This window comes from Apodemus sylvaticus, chromosome 16, assembly GCF_947179515.1.
Source record: "Apodemus sylvaticus chromosome 16, mApoSyl1.1, whole genome shotgun sequence".
Taxonomy (NCBI): domain Eukaryota; kingdom Metazoa; phylum Chordata; class Mammalia; order Rodentia; family Muridae; genus Apodemus; species Apodemus sylvaticus.
Window position 1 is genome coordinate 62,985,358 of NC_067487.1, and position 22,194 is coordinate 63,007,551.

At 43.6% G+C, this 22,194-nt stretch overlaps 1 protein-coding gene across 1 annotated transcript in view; it reads left to right on the plus strand.

Moving 5' to 3' along the window:
- The window catches only part of Arhgef28 (Rho guanine nucleotide exchange factor 28), a 239,506-nt gene that overhangs the window by 37,436 nt on the left and 179,876 nt on the right, over positions 1-22,194 (plus strand). Inside the window, exon 2 of the mRNA XM_052159966.1 lies at positions 21,577-21,724. Coding sequence (XP_052015926.1) covers positions 21,577-21,724 — 148 coding nt within the window. The remainder of the gene's footprint in view (positions 1-21,576; positions 21,725-22,194) is intronic.

Consider the following 22,194-nt stretch of genomic DNA (forward strand, 5'->3'; position numbering starts at 1 on the left):
TGGGAATATACCTTTAGTTTTAAAGGGTGATTACTTGTAAAAGGCAAATTCATTAGGGTACAACTTAGACACAAAACAGTTTAAAACACCTGCTGTCCATGGTCAGCACTAGCATCAGGTGTACAATGTATCAATCACCCCCAAGAGTCAGGGCTACTCTTCACCTAACCCCACTCTCACAACTGTCCATCTTTGTCTTCTTGATAGTCATAAAAACCAAAAGGAACTTTCCAGGTGTCATATCAGCAGAATCATGTGTGTCTGTGTCTGTGCAATGTGAGGTGCTTCCTCTAGGGAAAATTTGAAATTTCTTTGGACATTCTAGACTCCCGAATTTCCTGTCTACTGGGTATGACTTGCCATATAGTCTCACATAGTTTTCAAATTATGTAGATACTAGTTTACTATCTGCTGTATGGATACATAGTATCTTAAACCAAGCCGCAACAGTTACAGCTTTTGTTTTCTTTTAAAATAGTTGATTATAGGGACTGAGGATGTTCAGTGGTTGAGACAGCATACTGCTCTTCCAACAGGATCTGAGTTCAGATCCCATCACATCATGGTCAAGGGTATGGGGGAGGCTTACAATCCCTTCAGGGGATTAGATTCCCTTTTCTGGCCTTTATGGGCACCTACATTTACATCCACAGGCCTTACCACCCACCCAAGTACAGATATAGTTTCAAATCTAAATTAATCTACAACCCAGTTGATTGGAACTTGATATTTTAAAATCATTTAATCATTTTATATGTATGGGTATTCTGCCTATATGTTTGTCTGTGTATCCTGTATGTACCTAATATCTCTGTAGAGGCTAGAAGAGGGTATCAGATCCCCTGTAACTGCATTACAGATTATACATGAGTCCTTAAGGCTAGTCATATTTGGTAGACAGGAAATCCAGAATCTTGAATGTCCAAAGCAACTTCAAATTTTCCCTAGAGGAGGCACATCACATTGCACAGACACAACCCATGCACACACAGAGACACACCCACACATGACACCTGGAAGTTCCTTTTGAATTTTATCACTACTATGCAGGCGCTGGGAATTGAACCTTTGGTCTTCTGTAAGATCTCTCCAGCCCCCGATTTTCTTTTTCTTTCTTTCTTCCTTTCTTTCTTTCTTCCTTTCTTTCTTTCTTCCTTCCTTTCTTTCTTTCTTTCTTTCTTTCTTTCTTTCTTTCTTTCTTTCTTTCTTTCTTTCTTTCTTTCTTTCTTTCTTTCTTTCTCTCTCTCTCTCTCTCTCTCTCTCTCTCTCTCTCTTTCTTTCTTTCTTTCTTTCTTTCGTTCTTTCTTTTTTTGAAAAGCATTTAAAGATTCTAGAATGTGCCATCCTGCTCATTGGGAAATGAGGGGACCTAATGGAAACTGATCTGTTCACTTGCCTCACTGGCAGATTAGTTTGGTGTGGCTGTGTAGCATTATGGTGTGTGATCAGTTTGCCAAGCTCAGTGGAGGTCACCAGGAATAGATCCAGCAAGAATTCTATGCTAAGCATGTTTCAGAGCAGCTGCATATCGGCAGCCTTTCCAGTTTCTATAGAAATGAGAGAAGGACCTGTTTCATTGAAGCTGTAGTTTGGTGCCTTCTTAAGTAACGTTGGCATTAAAGAACCAAGTAATGTCACCAGCCTTGTAAGGCTCTTCTGTGGGCCTGCAGCCCGTGGTTGTTTGCTCTCCATTTTGAGTGGTTTAATCTAAGCACATTAAGTCCCTGCCTTGTTCTCTCTGCAAGGAGACAGACATCTGGGTCTGAAAATAAAGGCAGGACTCTTGTACAAGGAGTCAGTGTTTGCACTCAAAGTGAAAGTGTGCAGAGGCTCCTGATGGCTCTCAGTTTTCTGAGGGACATTTGGCATTCAGAGATTTGGGAGAATCATGGTTTTTAAGTTCTAAAAAATAAAAATAAAAATAAAAGTAAAAATAAAAATAAAATAATTGTTTTTGAAATCTAATAAGACAACAGCCCAGGTCATTAGAGAATGTTGTGTTCTAATATTTTTAAAAATTTCTATAATTACTTAGTTGATTACATGTATGTTTTTTGTTTTCACGTGTATGATGTTTTGCCTACATGTCTGTCTGTATATTATGTGTGTGCCAGGTGCCAAGAGAGTGTGTCAGATCCTTTAGAATTGCATGACAGATGGTTATGAGTCACCATGTGGGTGCTGGGAGTTGAACCCTGAGTCCTGTCCTCATTGTGGTGACTTGAATGAGAAATCTCTCCCAATGCCTTGGGTATCTGAATATTCACTTTTCAGTTTTTAGTGTTGGGAGGCTTAGGTGGTATGGCGGTGTTGAAGGAAGCACAGTGCTGGGACATCTGAAGGTTTGCACTTTCAGCTTCCTGCTCCTGCGGCCACTCCTGATGCTTTGGGCAGGCGTCCTCACTGTGATGGTGGTATAAATAAATAAGCCAATATAAACTCTTTCTCTCATAAGTTGTTTTTAGTCTTGGTGTTTGCCACAATAACAGAGGAGTCACCATGTACATTGGTATAACTGGGAAGGAGAAATTGAGTTAGACTGTGGGAAGAACTTCCCCCAAAGCCAGGGCTCTGACGATATCTTTTTGGAAACATATAAAGAAAAAAAATAGAGTGATCTGTATGGGTAATTTGTCTCCTTGGTTAGAATTAAGAGAAGTTGTGAAAAGATCTATTGTGACCACTTTCATTGTGAACTTTCCTGACTCCCCAAAAGAAAGGAGTTCTTGTTTAGCATGGACATCTCCTTCATCCTGTGTGCAGGGACTCTTGTGTGCAGGAACTCCCTCTGACAAGGGGAAAAGATGTTATCTATGCTCCTTTAAATCTGGCTAATGCTGTTGGCAAGTTGTAGTTATTGCAAAGTAAGTTTTAATTGTTAGTATTTTAGTTTTTATTGTCAACTTGACATAAACTAGAGACACCTCGGAAGGGGGTTGGGGTGGGGTGGGGTGGGGTGGGTCCCATTGAAAACTTGCCTTAATCAGATCGGCCCACACCCATCTGTAGTGAGACTTTTGTTTTCTTTAAAAACATAGAAATGTTATGTGAATATGTTTTTTGTTTTAGTCCCAGGTGTGGGACTGCTTCAGACTGTCCACAGCCGCTGACTGTGATTTGCCTCACGCTCTGGCAGGGTGTCATTTTCCCAGCTGCAGATAGTTTTTGCAAATGTATGACTTGGGAATTCTGGGGACTCTTAAGAGGGTATATAAATGCAAGCGCTACAAGAGAGGTGCAGTGGCTACTTCTGCTTTTGCTGCAGCTGCTATCAGCATGGCTGCCACCCCACCCCTACCCCACCGCACCCCACCCCTACCCCACCTCCACCCCCACCCCCACCCCCACCCCATTGCTGCTACTGTCACCTGCTGCTGCAGGGTGCTGCAGGTGTTGCAGGTTGCTGTTACTGTTGCTGATTTCTATTTGCTGGTTGGAGATATCTTGACAATGAAGAACAAAATTGCCTCAAGGCACTCAATGCTCCCAATCGGCAGGAGGTTATTGAACAGTATCAAAGCCCCCTTTCTTCTCTAGCCTTCTTTCTCTCCTGTCTAATGTTGGGGAGCTGGAAGGGATTATGATGGACAAGGGTGGTAGAAATACGAACTCACAAAGTAACCCAAAGTCCAGTTACAAACTTGCAGGAGAGACCATCTTGGCAGATGACTGATGTGGGTCCCACTGTGGGTAGCACCATCTGAAGCCTGGTGGCCTGGGTCGTATAAGAAAACTAGCTAAACACGAGCCAGAGATGGAGCCAGAAAGCAGCATCCCTCCATGGTTTCTGCTTGGCTTCCTGGTTTGTCTCCAAGCCTCAATGATGGATGGTGACATGGAAGTGTATATCAGATAATAAAGCCTTTCCTCCCCACGTTGCTTTTTGGTTATGGTGTTTGTTACAGCAGCAGAAAGCAAACTAAAAAACAAATGTTAATAATTTTAATAGACTCAATCTCCCCCCAATAATTCTCTCCTTTTGTTTTAGTTCTGACCCCCAAGATATTGTGTGGTAATTCTGCTCTGTCCTGGATAGATTCCCTGGAAAGTTTCAAAGAACTTTCATATCTCCCTGCAAGTGTCTCTGTGTCGCCAGCCTCAAAGTGTGACTTTGAGGGTTGTTACCATGCATACTCTTCTAACATTAGAATGGTGTCCCCTAACATTGTGAGCATGTGGTGTTCATAACTGGACAGACCGCTGCATTGCCTCTGCTCAGTGCAGGAGGAAAGGCCACCGCCACCTTCCCTGACCACAGGCCGTCTTGATGAGACACAGCTCAGTCTGGACAGCTGCGTCGTGTTTGATGACCCAGCCTGCGCTCACAGCATCCTGTATCTCCAGGTCCTTTCTTCAGCAGCAGTGGTTAGCTGGGCCTCTTCCACTTTTGCCATGCGGCTGGTGGTCTGGACCCCAGCACGGACAGTCAGTGACGCTCTTCATAGTATGAACCATCTTTGCATTCTCTTTGAATCTTGGTTCATCAGAACCGACCCTTCTAACCTTGTTTCTCCCACTGGCAAGTTTGGTAAGTACATCTCTGCCTTCACTGAGGCACACTGAGAACAGCACAGAGGGCCACTTGTTGCTTCAAAGGTTTCTCATTCTTAAGATAATTACCTCTTTGTTTTATCCCAGTATAATAAGGAAACAGGCTAGTGTGTGATTAAATCAGTGTCACAATGGTAGCTTTTTTTTGTTAACAGTGCCTAGGCAGATTTCAGATAGACTCTTTCACTTTCCAAACTTGAAATTTGGTTTTTCTTTCAAGCCAGATAGGCATCTCTGCTCTTCTTGTCTCCTCCCCTCCCCTCTCTTCCCCTCCCCCCTCTCCCCTACCTTCCCTCCCCTCCTCTTCCCTCCCTTCTTTTCCTTTCCCTTCCCTTCTTTCCTTCCCTTCTTTCCTTTCTTTTCCTTTCTCTTTCTTTCTTTCTTTCTTTCTTTCTTTCTTTCTTTCTTTCTTTCTTTCTTTCTTTCTTTCTTTCTTTCTTTTCCTTCCTTCCTTCCTTCCTTTCATTTTCTTTCTTTCTTCCCTTTTTTCTTTTACTTTCCTTCCTCCTTTCTTTCTTTCTTTCTTTCTTTCTTTCTTTCTTTCTTTCTTTCTTTCTTTCTTTCTTTCTTTCTTTCTTTCTTCCTTCCTTCCTTCCTTCCTTCCTTCCTTCCTTCCTTCCTTTCTTTCTTTCTTTCTTTCTTTCTTTCTTTCTTTCTTTCTTTCTTTCTTTCTTTCTTTCTTTCTTTCTTTCTTTCTTTCTTTCTTTCTCTGACAGAGTCTTACTATATAACCTTAGCTTGCCTGCAGTAACCCTCCTGCCTCTGCCTTGATAATGTTAAGCTTGAAGCTATCACTGAAGATTAACTTGTTAACGATATATTAAGGGACTGTGGATGTTCCTCAGATGGTGGAGTCCTTGCCTTCCATTCTCAAGGCTCTGGGTTTAGTCTCTAGCATGGCATAAACCCTTGTGGGCAACACATTCCTGTAGTCCTACCACTTGGGAGGTGGAGGCAGGACCAGAAGTACAGGGCAGTCAGCTATCTAGTGAATTCTAGACTAGCTTGGAATTTCTGAGGCCAATAAAACATTTAAAAAGATATATCAGAATTATATTGGGGAAATATCAGAATATTATTGGGAATATTATGGAAAATAATATACTGAAGGCCTCTTTGAATTTACTGCCTACAGTGAAGCTGGCCTAGGAGGTTGATGGACATGATGCTGCGGAATGCTTTCTGCCACAGAGAACTGTACGGTAGCCAGTGCTGAGCACAGCAGTGGTCAGGTTGAGAAGGAGGGTCCCCTGGGGAACCTGGCCAAGGTCACCTGATGATGGTGCAGCTGGACCATCCAGGCTAGAGCATGTCTTTCAGTCCTGCTGCTTTCTGTGGCTGTCCTTTCTGCCACCTCCTTGGTGTTCAACACCAAGGCTGATGATGTGACAGAGTTGACCACACCTGTGTGGAGTTGTTCCCACGAGCATTGATATGTGAAGGTCTTTTATAAGCACAGCACAGTCAAGGTTGTGGAGAATGAAGATGAGCGAAGAATCAGGTAATGACAGCCATCGGTAGTGAGCCCTACGTCTGTCAGTATATATGGAGGCCTCCCAGTGAGAGTCCAGTAAGAGTCTCTGTTGACTTCCAGGTAGTTGAAGAGTGTGTGAGATCACCATCCTGGATAGCTCAGTCTCTCTAAGGACCTGGGCACAAGATGTCAAGAGGCTTCCTGGCTTAGCCTCCTAACAAGCTGTAGTGCCTTGGACAGACTAACTTAGTGATACCTTAGCCTCTCTTGGCCTCCTTATTTATCAAACAGAGATTATAATGGACATCAGCCTCAAAGAGTGGCGTGATGAAGCTGAGGGCTGATGGGGTGTGGCCGGCCACGGAGTGGTGATCTGGGATGCCCTGCTCATGGAAAGGCTGTCTGTGGGTAGTGCTGACACTGTCTTCAAGGCCATGTTCTCCGGACAGAAGGAAGTCTGTAGCTTCAGGAGCACAATTGCCTCCACAGGAAGCTGTCAGGCTGAAATGCTCACCTGTCCTGGCTCGCCGTTACATCTGGGTAAATGCTAAGTGAAGACTGAGAAATCCCCATCCCATAGAAATCTCAAGGTTTCCTGTTTTTAAACGAGTCTCTGTTTCTTTGTTCCTCCTTATAGTATCCTTGCTTATTTCAGTGCATGAGATGTGTTAAGTTTATTATTTATTTAGGGCCTGATCATGTTCTGAGGATGGGGCTGGTGTTTTTTTGACGTTAGAGAGGCAGGTAGTTTCTTTCTCTAATAAGATGTCCAAATTCTAGTGTAGCCAATTTCCCCCCCCCCCCAAATTATTTGGACTATTTTTGCCAGCTCAAGAGAATAGAGCTCCAGGCTCTTCAAAAGAACTTGTTTCTGGTGATGGTGGGGACTTTAAATACCCAGGATCTGTCTACACTCTAGCAATAGTTTTAATCTTGAAATAGGAGTAAGTAATGGACGGAGATAGGCCTGAATTTGAATCCCAGCTGTGACCTAATTTGCTTCACGTCTCACTTTCCTCATTGTGAAAGTAGGAGTAATAGAAAATACATGAACTTCTCTGAGGATTGTGTGTGTTGGTGCCTGTTGTTATCCACTGAATAGATAGCTAATCTTGGCTTTAGATTCGTTTACTGAGGTTCAGGGACAACACAAAACACTAACTCCATGTTATATATAGCTTATAGTTAACTTTATTTTACAGCTTACAGTTCTGTTCAGAGGTTTTTATTTTTTAAATTTTTTAAATATTTATTTTATGTGTGTGAGTATTTGTTTGCATATGTGTCTGTGTACCATGTCTATGCCTGGTGCGCACAGAGGAAAGAATAGGGTGTTAGGTCCCCTGGAGCTGTAGTTACAGATGGCTGAGTCAACATGTGGAACACAGGTCCTCTGCAAGAGCAACTAGTGCTCATAACCACTGAGCCATCTTTCCAGCTTCTGTTTATTGAGTTTTAAAGTAGAATTTAATGAAATCTCAATTTAGCCTTAAATTTCTATCATATCCTGATCTGTCTCAGGCAGAGTGTTGTCAGTGTCTACTTTACACAGGGCACTGGTGCAAAATGCCTGTAACCCTACTGGGTGGGTCCTTAAGAAGCCTGGGAAAGTGATTGACAGGCAGGCAGTTGGCTAGGGAGGGAGGAAGGGAGGTGGAGGCCTACAGCCCGCCTTCCACTGTAACTCTTCCTCTGTAGGGGCCTTTGAGACAAGAGTAATGCACTGGGCTACAATTCATAATGGATGCAAAATACAGCTCACACCGGTTACCACTGTCCCACACAGAAGCAACTTACTTAAAAGTTGGTTTGTTTAAGATTTAACAGTTTCGATTCAAAAAGAAAAATTTGTTCTTTGAGATTTCCTAAATTAGTCACTTTTTTAGACTTTGATGTTTCTTTTTTTTAAAGTTTGTATTGGATCTTTAATCAAACCATGGAAAACATGCATCTCAGCTGCACAAGCTGGTGCTTTTTATAATGCTCATATGATGTGCTTTGATTTTTTTCTCTTTCTCTGGTTATGGCCAAAAATCAAAACAACAACAAAAGGCAAAAACAAAAAAACACCTAAATCTCTTATCCAGAAATGTTTAAAGCCTGACAAGAAGACTCTATTTTTAGCAACTGCATGCTCAATAAAATTTAGCATATTGGGTGTCAACAGGAATGCTTTGATTTCTGTAATTATTGGGAATTTGTTTACACTGACTCAAAGGAATTATGTGTGCTGTCTTTATGTGGGCAGAAGGTTGGGAATTGCAGTCTTGAAGGAGTAAAAAACTGGTTTAACAAATTTGAGGGCCTCTTCCAAGAGATGTTTCAGATCTAAGCGACAAGATCTGAAGATGTGTGGCAGCTTACTTGAGGAAGAATATTTTTAAGGGCACAGGGTCTTGTGTAGTATCTTGAGATTATTTTCATTTAAGGAAATAATTAGGAACCTCTGGAACAGTCAGAAGAAGCCCATAGTTAAGGCCACCACACAATCAGTAGGTTTCTGTTTAAACAGTCGGTTTAGAAGGAATAGGGTGTTTATGGAGTGAGATCTGTCTTACTTTCTGATAGGTAGGTTAAAAAGCCGTAGGTCTCTGGCACACTTACTTCTATTTGGGATTTGGGTCATTTCAAAGGGTACAAGCTAGAGTGATGGCTAGGTTTGATTGTCAACATCTTTGAATTTATAATCACTGTACTGGCTAGTTTTGTGTGTCAACTTGACACAGGCTGGAGTTATCAAAAAGAAAGGAGCTTCAGTTGGGGAAGTGCCTCCATGAGATCCAGTTGTGGGGCATTTTCTCAATTAGTGATCAAGTGGGGAGGGCTCCTTGTGGGTGGTTCCACCTTTGGGCTGGTGCTCTTGGGTTCTATAAGAGAGCAGGCTGAGCAAGCCAGGGGGAAGCAAGCCAGTAAGAAACATCCCTCCATGGCCTCTGCATCAGCTCCTGCTTCCTGACCTGCTTGAGTTCCAGTCCTGACTTCCTTTAGTGACGAACTGCAATGTGGAAGTGTAAGCTCAATAAACCCTTTCCTCCCCAACTTGGGGAGGATGTTTGTGCAGGAATAGAAACCTTGACTAGGAAAATCACCATGGGAATGAATCCCTGGGTGTGTCTATGAGGGATTTTCCACATTAAGTTAATTGAGGTGGGAAGACCCACATTATCTTGGCACTATCCTATAAATTGGTGCAATCATTGCTCTCTGCTTCCTGATTGTGGATGCAACGTGACCATCTGCCTTCTGTTCTTGCTGCGTAGCTTCCCTGCCATGAGTAGTTGTATCCCTTTGGGGGACGGAGGAGAGGTGAGAAGGGGGTGTGCTTTATAAAAACTTTGTGTGCGGGAAGATATTGCTTAACCAGTATTTCCAACAGGAGTCACTGATTTTCTGACTTTCTTCTCAAGGTTATTTTGGTGTGTTTTGTTTTAAAGTACATTCTTCAAATTTGATTAAACTTGGGTTGCTATGAGATCAGCTCCCTGTGCAGTGCCTTCTCTGCCTTAGACATTCTGAGGGCCTTATGGCAGACATAGAGCCCATAATCAGATCATTCTGCCCTTTTCTTGGACTCTTGTTTTTAAAATACTTCCCAGCCACAGCTTGGTGCTGAATTCTTACTACCTGAATGGGGGTGGAAGAGATGGGTGCCGTGCACAGGCCTGAAAGGCCATGGTGTTCCATACTCTTTTCTTCCTCAGACTGGTTGAACTGGAGAAGGTAAATTGGGAATTAGGTCGCAGTCTGCAGAGCCACAAGGTAGGGGGAGCCTGGGTCCTAGACCACGCCTGGGGGGTGGCAGTTACCCAAACACCATTTGGATGCGACTGTTAGATGCCAGCTTATTGTGATACCAACAGATTTGTGGGGTCTCTGTAACCAGCAGCTGGGTCAGCTTTGTGCTGCTCCCAATGACACTGAATTTAGGGTGGTGCTACAGCTCTTTCCATTTGGTTCCTGTGTTTGGGCTCCTTTTGAGGTTCCAATAGATTGGCTTTTGATACCCATCTTTATTTCCTCCCCATTCACACCATTCTCATTACTTTCCCTCCTGATTAAACCCCTACACACCTTGGCACTCTGATGTCAACAAACCACCACACACCTTACCACTGTGATGCCAGCCTCCATGCCTGACTCTGAGAGCTCTCTGTGACTGACCCAACAGAAAGTGGCTTTTGGTCATTGAACCACATTCTTATTGTTTCAAAGACTAATTTTAGAACCATTTTAGATTTACAGCAAAAGTGAGCAGAAGGTGCAGAGATTTCCAAATGTTCTCTCCCTCCACGCATGTGTGGCTTTTCCCATTATCAACCCTTCACCAGAGTGACACATATATTATATTCCCATGAAACAACATCAACAATCACCTGAACTCTATGGTATATGTTGGAGTCCTTTTTCGGTGTTGTGCATCTTCTGGGCTTGAGCTAAAGTGTAATGGCACCTATCCAACATTGCTCTATGAACCACTGTGTTAGCTAACGCTCATTGTTGACTTGCCTTGGAATCACCTGAAAGACACACCTCTACATGTACCCATGAATGCATTTCCAGAGAGGTTTAAGTGAAGAGGGAGGCCTTTAGTGTTGGTGGTGCCATCCCCTGGTTGAGTAAAGCAGCAAGGGAACTGAGCACCAGCAGACGTTTCTCTCTCTGCCTCTTGCCTGTGAGTGATGTGACCAGCTCTTTCAAGCTTCTGCATCCATGCCTTTCCTCCCGCAATACACTCAACCCTCAGACTATGAACCCAAGTCAATCCTTCCTTACTGAAGTTGGACTTAGTTGGGAATTTTGGCATAGCAACAAATAAAATAATTAATACAATAGCCTGCTGATTTACAATTTCCCTGCTCACTATTTCCCCGGAGTCACTAATCTTTCCCCATTTCCACAGTTTTGACTTTTTCAGATGCCATATATTTGAAGCATACAGAATATAGACTTTTAAGATTAAGATGAGCACAGAGGATTCCTAGGGTGACCTTTGCTCTTCTTATGGTGCCAAGCAACTTCAGATAACAAGTACAAGGTTTTTGCATTGAAGTTGAACATTTTTCATATTTGATATTGCACCAGTGTCTAATGATCCTTTATACCTGAGTTTACTTTAGTAATGTCTGTACAGCAGAGACCCTGACAATGTAGGTGTCTTCAGAGTCACCTGTCCTGAAATGCTTTGTAAACAGTTTCAGGTTGTATATGCATGTTGATTGTTTGGAGTTGACATTATAAAAATTTGAATCTTGTTAATCCCAGTAGCCACAGCTGAAGTGGGAGGATACTCAAAGCTACTCTAGTGTTTAAGTTAAAATGTCACAGGAGCCTGCCTCAGTCTCTACAGACAGTGCTCCATAGTGATGCCTACTCAGATCTTCCCTGGACTGACACACTGACTTCCTCAGGTTTAAATTTCCCTGATTACGATTTGCTTTCAACAAAACAACCAGAATGATCTTTTCAGTGCCAGATCTTGTTAATTTTCTATTTAACTTGGACTCACTGGACAAGTCCTTCGGATGGCTTCTGCTTGTCTGTGACCTTACCTCCTGTGCCCTCTGGAGTGTGTAAGCAAACTTCCTTGATGTTTCTCACACACCTCAACCCTTGTTAACTTCAGGGCCTTTGTGCTTGCTGGCCTTTCTGCCACGTATGCCCTTGCATAGACCCGCATGGCTCTGCCCCTTACATTATCTAGGTCTCTGTTGAAATAGCACTATGTTAGAGTCTCCTCCCTACTATCTGAAGCGTCTCTCTCCTTTCCCACCCTACCTTCATCAGCTCCAGAGTACTTCTTGGATGCCCAATTATTTATTTATTGACTGTGCCTCCCCACTAGAAAAAGTTTGACAGGGGCAGGCAGGTTGTTTGTCTTAGCTAAAGTACCTAGCATATTCCCTGTCTGTGTCTTTACTATAAATAGGTGAATGGGGACATTCAGTGTCACTGCTTGAGGGACCCTTGAGCCATTTACTTACCTGCAGTGTCTGTCCAGTTCATGGCAATCACTGAGGAAATGGGAGGAATATTCCTGACAGGATTAACTGCACTCTCCGGCCTTTCTCATTTAGCTCTCTGGGTCTGTGGTTACAGTTGTTACTCTCACACTGCTAGGCCTTGTGCTGAAGAATACAGGAGGGCTGGACCCTAATTTACTTTGGCCAGATGACACCTCTGGAGAAGCCAAGGTTTGGCATCTCTGTAGCAGGTCTGTTTCTTTCTGGCTTAGAGCCCCAAACAGTTGACCTGAGGAGAGAGAAACAGAGGGAGGGAGAAAGGAGGGGGCGTGGAGATCAAGAGTGCCAGAAGGAGAACAAGACAAAGAATGTACCAAACAAAGGGCAGAAGAAGACAGGGCTGTCAAAAGCAGCACCTAAATGGCCAAGCCAGGCTTGCTCTGCCTGAGCCAGTGGAGGGTAAGACACGCTGTCCAGGTGGGGCTGGGCTCTCCAGCAGGGCCTCTTCCTCCTGCCTGGGGTCCAGCACATGGAAAGACAGACTTAGCAATGTGAAGATGCGTGGCTGGTTGGGAAGGAGGGCTTTGGTAAAGTACCTCCACTTGCCACTATCAGGAGAAGATGCATTGTAAGGTGCATCCCACCTTTGCGCAGTTCCTGATGTGTGGGCACCCAGTCAGAAGCCCATTTTCTCCCTGCTTTCACCCTATTCCTTCTTAAGACTTCCAAACTGCTGTCCCTGGCAGACTTGGATCCAAATGAGCTTTGTTTTCTAATCTCTAAATCCACGGTTCTGATGCTGAGAACAGCCAGATTCTTTATCTTGCTTGGTACTGCTTGATAGGGTCTTCAGTGCTCGTAGGGACAGCCTGCTCCGTGGTACAAGTATACATGAGGCATGTGTGCTGCAGGCAGAAGAGGGCGTTCTGGCTCATCTGAAAAGTACAGTTCCTTGCTGCTGTAGCTCCTCAGAGGGTCTTTCTGTGGAGCACAGTGGTCTGCCCCTGCGGCAGGATGGTTGCAGCACTGTTCTTAACCAGGGCAGATCAGTTTACTAAGACTTAAGGCTCGTTTTGTTCTGTATGTTGGTTTAGGTTTGGCATGTATACAGCTGTCAGCTGACCTATCCTGAACATCTGGCAGCGTTTGGTTTAGCATAACCCCACAGTCCTCAAATGTTAAATAATTACAGTGTGTGGTTGCTTATCTGTGTGGGTCTAAAATGACTCCAAAGTGTGCAACCTCACAGCGTGGTAGCCAGGTTGTTTTTTTTTTTTTGCTTTGCGTTAGCTACTAAGGCATTTAAGTCAATTATAAAAAGGGTATGGGGAAATATTTCCTTAGACCGTTGGTGACTTTTGTCATGGATAGAATGTTTCCTTCCATTAGGAAGCAAAGGGTCTGGACTTACAAGTCAGAGGGACCTTAAAGACCGGAAAGAGATTATATAGAATTTTTTATTGGAGAAATATTTTTCTCAGAGCATTTTAGGGAACTTCAAAATATGAACCTTAAAATAATTTACAATTATGATTTTATTCTTTGAGTTTAAATTCATTACCTACGTCCACTCAGCTGAGGTTGGCAGTTTGGAGCCTCTCCAGGATCTTAAAATTTGGTTAATAAAATCCACTAATGCAAATAGCAGTCCTTTAAGATTTAATTTAAAAAAATAATAAAAGAAATGCGTATCCAAGATGAAATTTGAATGGCGTGTTTGCAAATTCCCAATAGCCTTCCATTAGAACCACAGGGCTCTGTTGACTTCAGTCTGGAAATCTCCGGTCTACTGAACATAACTGAGTTAAGCACCAGACCAAAAGCACGGGAGGAATGGATTGGAACGAAATGTGCTCAGTTTTTCACAGGGAAGCAATTCCTCGTAACTCTGCAGCAGATGGTATGGGCTCTTGGCTCTTGGGACTGAGAATGGTTTAGCGCTGTTGTCTTGTGGAGTACACAGATAAGCCGAACAGAAAAACAACAACAGCCACAAACACGCCCCGTCTCTGGTAGTGTTCATTCCCTCACTCCGAAGCCTGACAGCTCTCCTCTTCTCTTGTCCTCACAGCACTCTCACAGAGCTGGGCTCTGTCCCTAACCTTTCCCTCCATTGTCTGGGTTCTCCCCAGGGGCATGCAGGACACATGGGATCCCGTGTCAGTGTGGCAGACCCTCAGATATTTGCAGTGTGACTGTTTACCCACCAGTCTGCTCTTTTCTGACAAAGCAGCTCCGGTTCCTCCCATTGTTTTCCTGCGACGACAACATGCCTTTTACATTGCTTTGGCATCTTTGTCACTTTCCTCTAAACACGTGGCCGGTTTCATCTGTTTTTATACTGAAGCAGTTCGTGGCCTACGTGTGTCTGACAGGGTAGGGTATAGCTGGACTGTACTCCTTCCTAGAGGAACTACTAGGTTTCTCCAGTTCTGAGCAGGGCAGAATTGAATTTTGTATCTCTCTAGACTGACTCATGATAAAAGATTACTGATCAAATTCCCATCTGTGATCCCTGTGTCCAGTTGTTAAACACAATTTAAAAAAAAGTTATTTATTTATTATTATTTGTTTGTTTGTTTTTGTTTTTGTTTTTCGAGACAGGGTTTCTGTGTGGCCCTGGCTGTCCTGGAACTCACTCTGTAGACCAGGCTGGCCTCGAACTCAGAAATCCGCCTGCCTCTGCCTCCCAAGAGCTGGGATTAAAGGCGTGTGACACCACTGCCCAGCTGATTTATTTATTATTATATGTGAGTACACTGTAGCTGTCTTCAGACGCATCAGAATAGGGAGTCAGATCTCTTTACAGATGGTTGTGAGCCACCGTGTGGTTTCTGGGATTTGAACTCAGGACCTTTGGAAGAGCAGTCAGTACTTTTACCCGCTGAGCCATCTCTCCAGCCCCAGTTAAACAGCATTTAATATGACTGATTATTTTGAGACCAGAGGAATAGTAAAAAAAATACAGAAATAGAGATGGTAATGTACCTTCCTTCCTTCCTTCCTTCCTTCCTTCCTTCCTTCCTTCCTTCCTTCCTTCCTTCCTTCCTTCCTTCCTGTGTACCCCAACCTGACTTTGAATTCACTATGCAACTCAGACTAGTCTCAAATTCAGAGCAATTCTCCAGCCTCAGCCTCCTGGGCATTGGGTTTACAAGTGTGTACTGCCGTGTCCATCTGGGAGTGGAGATTATAATTTCTGTTTTCTTACACTCTACCCTGTGTTTCCCACCATCTGTTGTAAGACTCAGGTATTTGTGTTCAGCATCTGAGTCTTTGTGCTTATTATGAAATCTTTATGTTAATAATTTGGAAATTAACCGAATTGAGGTGCCTTTAAAAGCCACCTTCTGAAGGCTAGGGATGTGGTAGAAGTTTTATCTAGTATTCATGAGGCCTTGGGTTGGCTCCCCAGCTCCAGAGTCAGAGAGATGTACGGCAGGGTCTGCTCTGGTCTTATAGGGAATATCTGTCTTGAATTAGTCTTTACTTACTTTTGCTGTTAGAGAAACAAAGGTCATTTCAGTTGCAGAGTGGCCAATCAGTCCATTAGGAATGAAAGTCATGATGACCTTTTGGTTTGCATGTTTATCCTTTCTGATGTGCTAAGTTTAATGTACAAGTTTCAATAATGGATCACTCCCCGAATATAAACACACGCCTGTAATTTAATGGTTATTATTTTCATTGATAGATGATTACTTTTGAAATTTCAGTTTTATTTTAAATAATATTTCTGTTCCGTGTGGGGCTTCAGGTTGTCTCGTGAAGCACGTTGTTTCACTGTGTGGTGATGTTCTGTCCCTTTGGTCCTTACCATCCTATCCAACTCTGATGTCCCGAAGAAGGACCTTTCAGTTCCTCCCTTCCCCAGTCCCTCCCTGCTGAATGGTGGCTTATTGCTGTCCATTTCCTCCTACCTGGAGGTGGAAATCATTCCTACCCCAAAGGCAACTGCTGTAGAGATGTTTCGTAAGTCTGTTGACCTATAAGTAAGCCAGCCTTCATATATATATATATATATATATATATATATATATATATTCTCATATCTCATTCCATTTTAGTCAATCTGTGTTAACATTAATTTTGTTGGGTGTTAAGTTTAAATAATCCTGGTATTTTACGCTATAAAAAATGAGATACCGTATGTACCTTGTATTGCCTTCTAATATTGTATTTATCCTTACATAAATGTCGCTGTCACATGTGTCTTCAGGGAGATAAAAGAGTACTGCCCCCATCCATGGATTTCAGGATGAGAAGCATAGAGGCCTGAAATCAGCATAGGGTGGCATCCCTCAGGATGTGCCAACCGTGCATCTTAGAGTAGGCTCTCTCACTGGCTGGGAGCCTTCCAAGCAGGCAGGGCTGGCCAGACAGTGAGCTTCAGAGCTCCATCTCCCAGATGGAGCTTCAGAGAGCCACCGCCCCTGCACTGGGATTGCAAGTGCGTGCCACTGTGCTTGTGTTTTTGTTTGTTTGCTTTAAATGTGGGTTCTGCGGATGAAACTCAGGCCCTGGCGGTTGCTCACGGGCTGTCTTCCCAGTGCCCATGGTTTAAGGAAATTCTTTAGTTACACACAGAAATTTGAAGTGAAATGCTGTCAGCTCTTGTCGTTTCTTTAGTATCACAGGAAGACCAATGGGTGTGATGAATTGTGAGAAAGAGAACCAGCTTGCCGGGGAAGCAGAAATCAAGAGACACGATATTGTGTTTCCGACCCTAGAGTCCTGAGCTAGTTATCCGAAGACTCTGTGGTGTGTTTTAACTTTCTTATAATATGGCAAGGTTATCCTGGGGTTTTGTTGTTTAACTTTTCAAAGATTCTGCTCCACAGGGGAGGCTTGTACAGAATTATTACAATAACGATATTTCAAATATAAAATATCAAAATCTTGGTAGTTCACTTACACTGTAGTGTTAGTGACAAAATAATGTATTTTATGGTATGTATTAGACAGCTTTCATAATTAAACAGAATGAATCAGTTTTCATTGGCCTGTCTTGTGCTCCTGTCCCTGACTCTCTCACACAGGGGCTGGGTATGATATTTGAATGTTTTGGGAATATAGTAGAATATGTTTTAAACATCTTATTAAAAGTTGACAATTACCGTTTAAAAGCTGTAAAAATGTTTTGCATTTCAATTTTGCCTGTTCTTATAAAAGCTAGCACTCATAAGCCTTTAAAAATCTTTGAGCCTTCGAAACGATCATGATGACTCATAAAGTGGAAACAGCCTTGTGAATGATGCTTACGTGTGCTGAGACAGCCTAACGCCCACTTATAACCTCTGCACGGTCCTAGATTGCAGAAGCCCACCACAAACAGATGCGCCATCTTGTTCTCATTATGTTGGCTTACTGCCCAAGCAAGCTATATAGTTTAGAAGCTAAACAGAAAAAGTAGCCCGGCAAATAATACTGTCGTTGATGGGTTACGACTATATGCAGGTGCCCTACGTGATGGACAAAATTAAGGGAACATTAGTATGAGAAAGTCCAGTAATTAGGTTAATATAGTCACCCTAGAGAGCAGATTAAGAAAAAAGTCCTGAAGAAGCTGAGAACTTTTCTTACCAATGACATGAGATACCACCATACTTATTTTTTTGTCTTGTTTTTTTTTCCTTTTTTGAATGTATTTTTATTGGATATTTTATTTATTAACACTTCAAATGTTATCCCCTTTCTCGGTTTCCCCTCTGCAACCCCATCCCCTCTCCCTCCCCCTGCTTCTATTAGGGTACTCCCTCACCCACCCACCCACCAACCCACCCACTCCTGCATCACCGCCCTGGCACTCCGTTACACTGGAGTATCAAGCCTTCACAGGACCAAGGGCCTCCCCACCCACTGATGCCAGACAAGGCCATCCTCTGCTACCAATGTAGCTGGAGCCATGGGTCCGTCCATGTGTACTCTTCGGTTGGTGGTTTAGTCCCTGGGAGCTCAGGAGGTTGGTTGGTTGATGGTGTTCTTCCTATGGGGTTGCAAACCCCTTCAGCTCCTTCATGCATTCCCCTAACTTCTCCATTGGGCTCCTGTTGCTCAGTCTCATGGTTGGCTGAGAGCATCCATATCTGTATTGGTCAGGCTCTGGCAGGGGACAGCTCTCAGGGGACAGCTATACCAGACTTCTGCCACCAAGCGCTTCTTGGCATCAGTAATAGTGCCCACCATACTTACTGTGCAGTTTTCATATGCTCATGTGTCTGTTTCTGGTCTCTATTTTGCGTTCTGTTTCCCAGCCACTGTCACACTGTTTATAAGACCCTGGTTTTATTCTTTATTTCGCTTTGGTATGGCAAGGGCTTATCCACTCAAATATTATTTCCTCTTCAAATCGTCACTCTTACTTATTCTTCCAAAGAAACTTTCGAATAATTTTGTTCAATTTTCTTTGAAAACGTTCAGTTTGGGTGTCGAGTGGACTATGTTAAATTTACAGATTAATTTGAGGAGATAATCTGGCCTTGCCTGTCTTTTATTGTTTCCAGAAGTTTCAGGGAACTATTATTTTTAGTGATTTATTTATTTTTATTTTTTTCTGCGCTTTGATTTTTCTTGCCTGCGTGCATGTCTGAGTGAGGGCGTCAGATCCCCTGGAATTACAGACAGCTGTGAGCTTCCTTGTGGGTGTATAGGGAGTTGAACCTGGGTCCTCTGGAAGAGCAGCCAGTGCACCTAACAGCTGAGCCATCTCTCTAGCCTCTTAATGCAGTATTTGAGAATGTTGTAAGCGAGGCCCAGTTCATAGAGAAGAGCTAACACACCCGTCTGCAATTGTGACTCTGCCATTGATCCATTGGTTTTATTAGGACAGGCAATTGTTTTCAGTTGGAAGCAAAGCCTGCAGCTGAGTTCAAATGAGAGCAGGCATAAGGATTGTATGTGCGAATTCCGGAAATGGAGTCTCTCTACCACATGGAAAGTGAGTGGTTTCCAAAGAACAGTGGTAGACTTCAGTGGCCACAGTGGCCAGAGAGACCTCAGTCTCTGCCTGGGGTTGTCACCTGCAGAGGATTATTTGCACTCACAAACTCAGCCTGTTCTTCCCGTAGCCCCCTTCCTCGGGGTCTCCTACACGGCTCGACTCAGTTGGTTTCTTTGAGCCTCCTCTTCCTTTTCCTGCCTACCAATAGTCTTATGCTTCCTCCATCAGATCCTTCCTCCGCCATCCTCTCCCACCTGCCCACATCCACCTCAGCTCCTGGTATTTCTGAGGTTCGTGTGATTACTACGTAGGTGTTTCCTTTTATTTTGCGTATCATCTTCTGTGCTGGGACACTAGGTCACCTCTCTTGAGTGGACCCATAGTCTTTCCTGTCATAAAGCATGGAGTGGTTCTTGAGAGGGAGGAACCATGTATCAAGACAGGGGAGGGAGGGACTTGGGATGGCCGTGGCGAAACTCTTGCCTAAGAGGTAGTTCTTGTTCACCTGGCCAAAAGAAAGCCTCCTCTGACCCGTGTTTGGAGTAGATGCAGATTAGATATCTTTGTGGTCCATGCAAATCTTTGATCTATTTATACAATCTGTTCTGTGTTTAAGAAAGCTACCATAGCGGCAGGTCAGAATCTATCTGTGGAGAATTAACAGCCCTTTAGCGACCAGGAGCAGGAGCAGAGCTGGCTGCTCTTCGTTTTTAGGAAATGGGAAGCCCGTCTGAGTTTCCTCTCTCAATCCTGTCAAATGTGTGCTATTGTTTTGTGTCTTTTGCTTCTCAGCTCTCCTTCCTGTGCTCTTTCTGAAGCCATTGTATGGGAGATTTTCCTTGGCACATCACTTCCTGTCAGGTCCGTTCGTGGGACACATGTGTGCTTGCATGCAGAGACAGGAAAACTCAGAACCAAGTACCAGTGTGTTTTTTTCCCACAACTATGATTTGTATTTATGGTAATCTGAAATTTTAGATGCCTTGCAACTGCAAGCCAGTATGAAAATGCTTTTTTATTTCAAAACATTTTTAGGTCGAATAATGATATAGTCACTGGAAGGAGGAGCTTCAGACTGCACTTGCTCCCCTGAGCCTGACTACCAGCCTTCCAGTGCCATGGTGCCGGAGGGACTCGAGTCAAGCTGACACCCCTGCCCAGGAGACTTAGCTCAAGTCTTCCTGGCTTCCTTTCTCATTCATCCCAGGGTGAGAAACTGGCTTTTTGTTGTTGTTGTTGTTAGGCAGCTACACAGACAGCCAGAGTCTTCTCCACTTTGAATAAGCTCTGGAACCTTCTAGAACAGATGGCTCTTCTACTCCTTGCTTTCTTATCACCGCCCTGCCATTCCCTTAGGCGGAGTGCGTCCTTTCTCCCCAGAGGCCTGCTCTGTCTGGACTGCCTTTTTGTACTTGAGGCAGGGAGTATCCTGACTCTTTGAGGCCTGCAGGGTCCTGAGATGATCTGGCAGGCTTGGGTGCCAGCTAGCTAGCTCCTCATGTACTCGACAGGGCTAGCCTGATGTCCCATTCCTTTGAAGGACTGCTTCTCCTTAACATCACTGTGCATAATAAGGTTATCTTGTATGTGAAATACCACTATAAATATGAAGGCTCTATGTATATAATATATAGGACATATAATGGAGAATCATGAGGAAAATGAAGAAATATTTTCCAAGGTCGGGAGTTCACATGGATATATGTGCATGCTCTTAGGAAGAACACATGCCCTATGCCAACAACACTCTGGAAGGCTTTGTACTAACCAGAAACTCCTAAGGCCAAGGATGAGACCAACCAGCTGAGAAAGAAGGCTCAGATATCACTCAGAGGAGACGGAGTCAATGCAGTGAATGAGCACTCTTGTTTTTCTCTTGCTTATCTGAAAATGTCTGTGAATATTTATGGTTCTTGCAGTGTACAGTAGTCTAGCATATGCTAGGGCCTGAGATAAGAATAAGTATCATTTATATACTATTAAAATATACATTTATATACATATACATACACACACACATACACATACGCATACACACAAGCATATGCATATGCATATGCATATACATATACATATACATACACATATACATATACTTATAGTATGGAGGCAGCTATTTGGATGAGCTTGCCAGGACTAAGCCAAGGCAGACACTAGTAAAGAGGACCCAGGGCACATGTCCTTTTAAGAGCATGCACTTACACGCATGTGAACTCTTGACCTTGGAGAATGTTTCTTCATTTTCCTCATGATTCTTCAATATGTTATATGTTATATATAATATATCTATATAAACCTTAATGTTTATAATGGTATTTTACAAACAGGATAACCTTATTATGCACAGTAATGTTTGGGACATAAGAATAGATCACAGGAGTGGATCTAGCAAATGGAACAAATGACTCTTTCCTGTTCCTTGATCTTCTTCAGCTGTCGGAGCAGCACCGGCCAGCCCTGACTCCCATATTAGACACATCAGGAAGGTGTCACTTGGAAAAGAGTTGTGAAAAGAGGCTCTGTGACACTTGAGCTCACTCACGTGCAGTGCATATGACAGGTGTCAGTGCTGTGGCTCTGCGCCCCTCCCTGTGGTTTCTCAGAGCCAGAACAAGGAAGTGTACTGATGCCCAGACTTACTTATTTTTCAGGGACAGAGGACGGTCTATGCAAACTTTGGCAAAAACGTGTATCTTCCCGAAGATGCGGAGTTTTACTTTATTTATGACGGGTCGCATCAGAGGCATGTGGTGATTGCTGAGCGAGTTGATGATAATGTTCTCCAATCTAGTGTTCCAGGTGAGGAGGTCTCTTTGGGATGGGGTGGGAGACATCTTCCCTCCAGGGATATTTGCCAAGTAGTGAATCACAAGGAAAAAGAAGAAACATTCTCCAAGGTCAGGAGTTCACATGCATGTGTGTACACGCTCTTAGGAAGGACACGTGTCCGGTGCCACCGACTCCTGGGGCCCCTCCACTAATATCTGCCTTGGCTTAGTCCTGCTAAGCTCTTCCCATTGGCTGCGCCCAGCTCTCAAGGTCTAGCGTCCTTAGATGGAGCCAATAGAGGATGTGCCTTGAGTCACCTCCTTTGTCCCAGCCTGATGCCTGAGTTGGCTCAGGACAAGCTGACATGACAGACCATGTCTTCATTCTCCTTCCTTGTTCCTCTGTGGTCTGCCTGGCAGCCCCAGGACCTCATAGATAAAAAAAAAGACAAAAACAAGTGCCTGGCAGTGGTGGTGCATGCCTTTAATCCTCGCACTCAG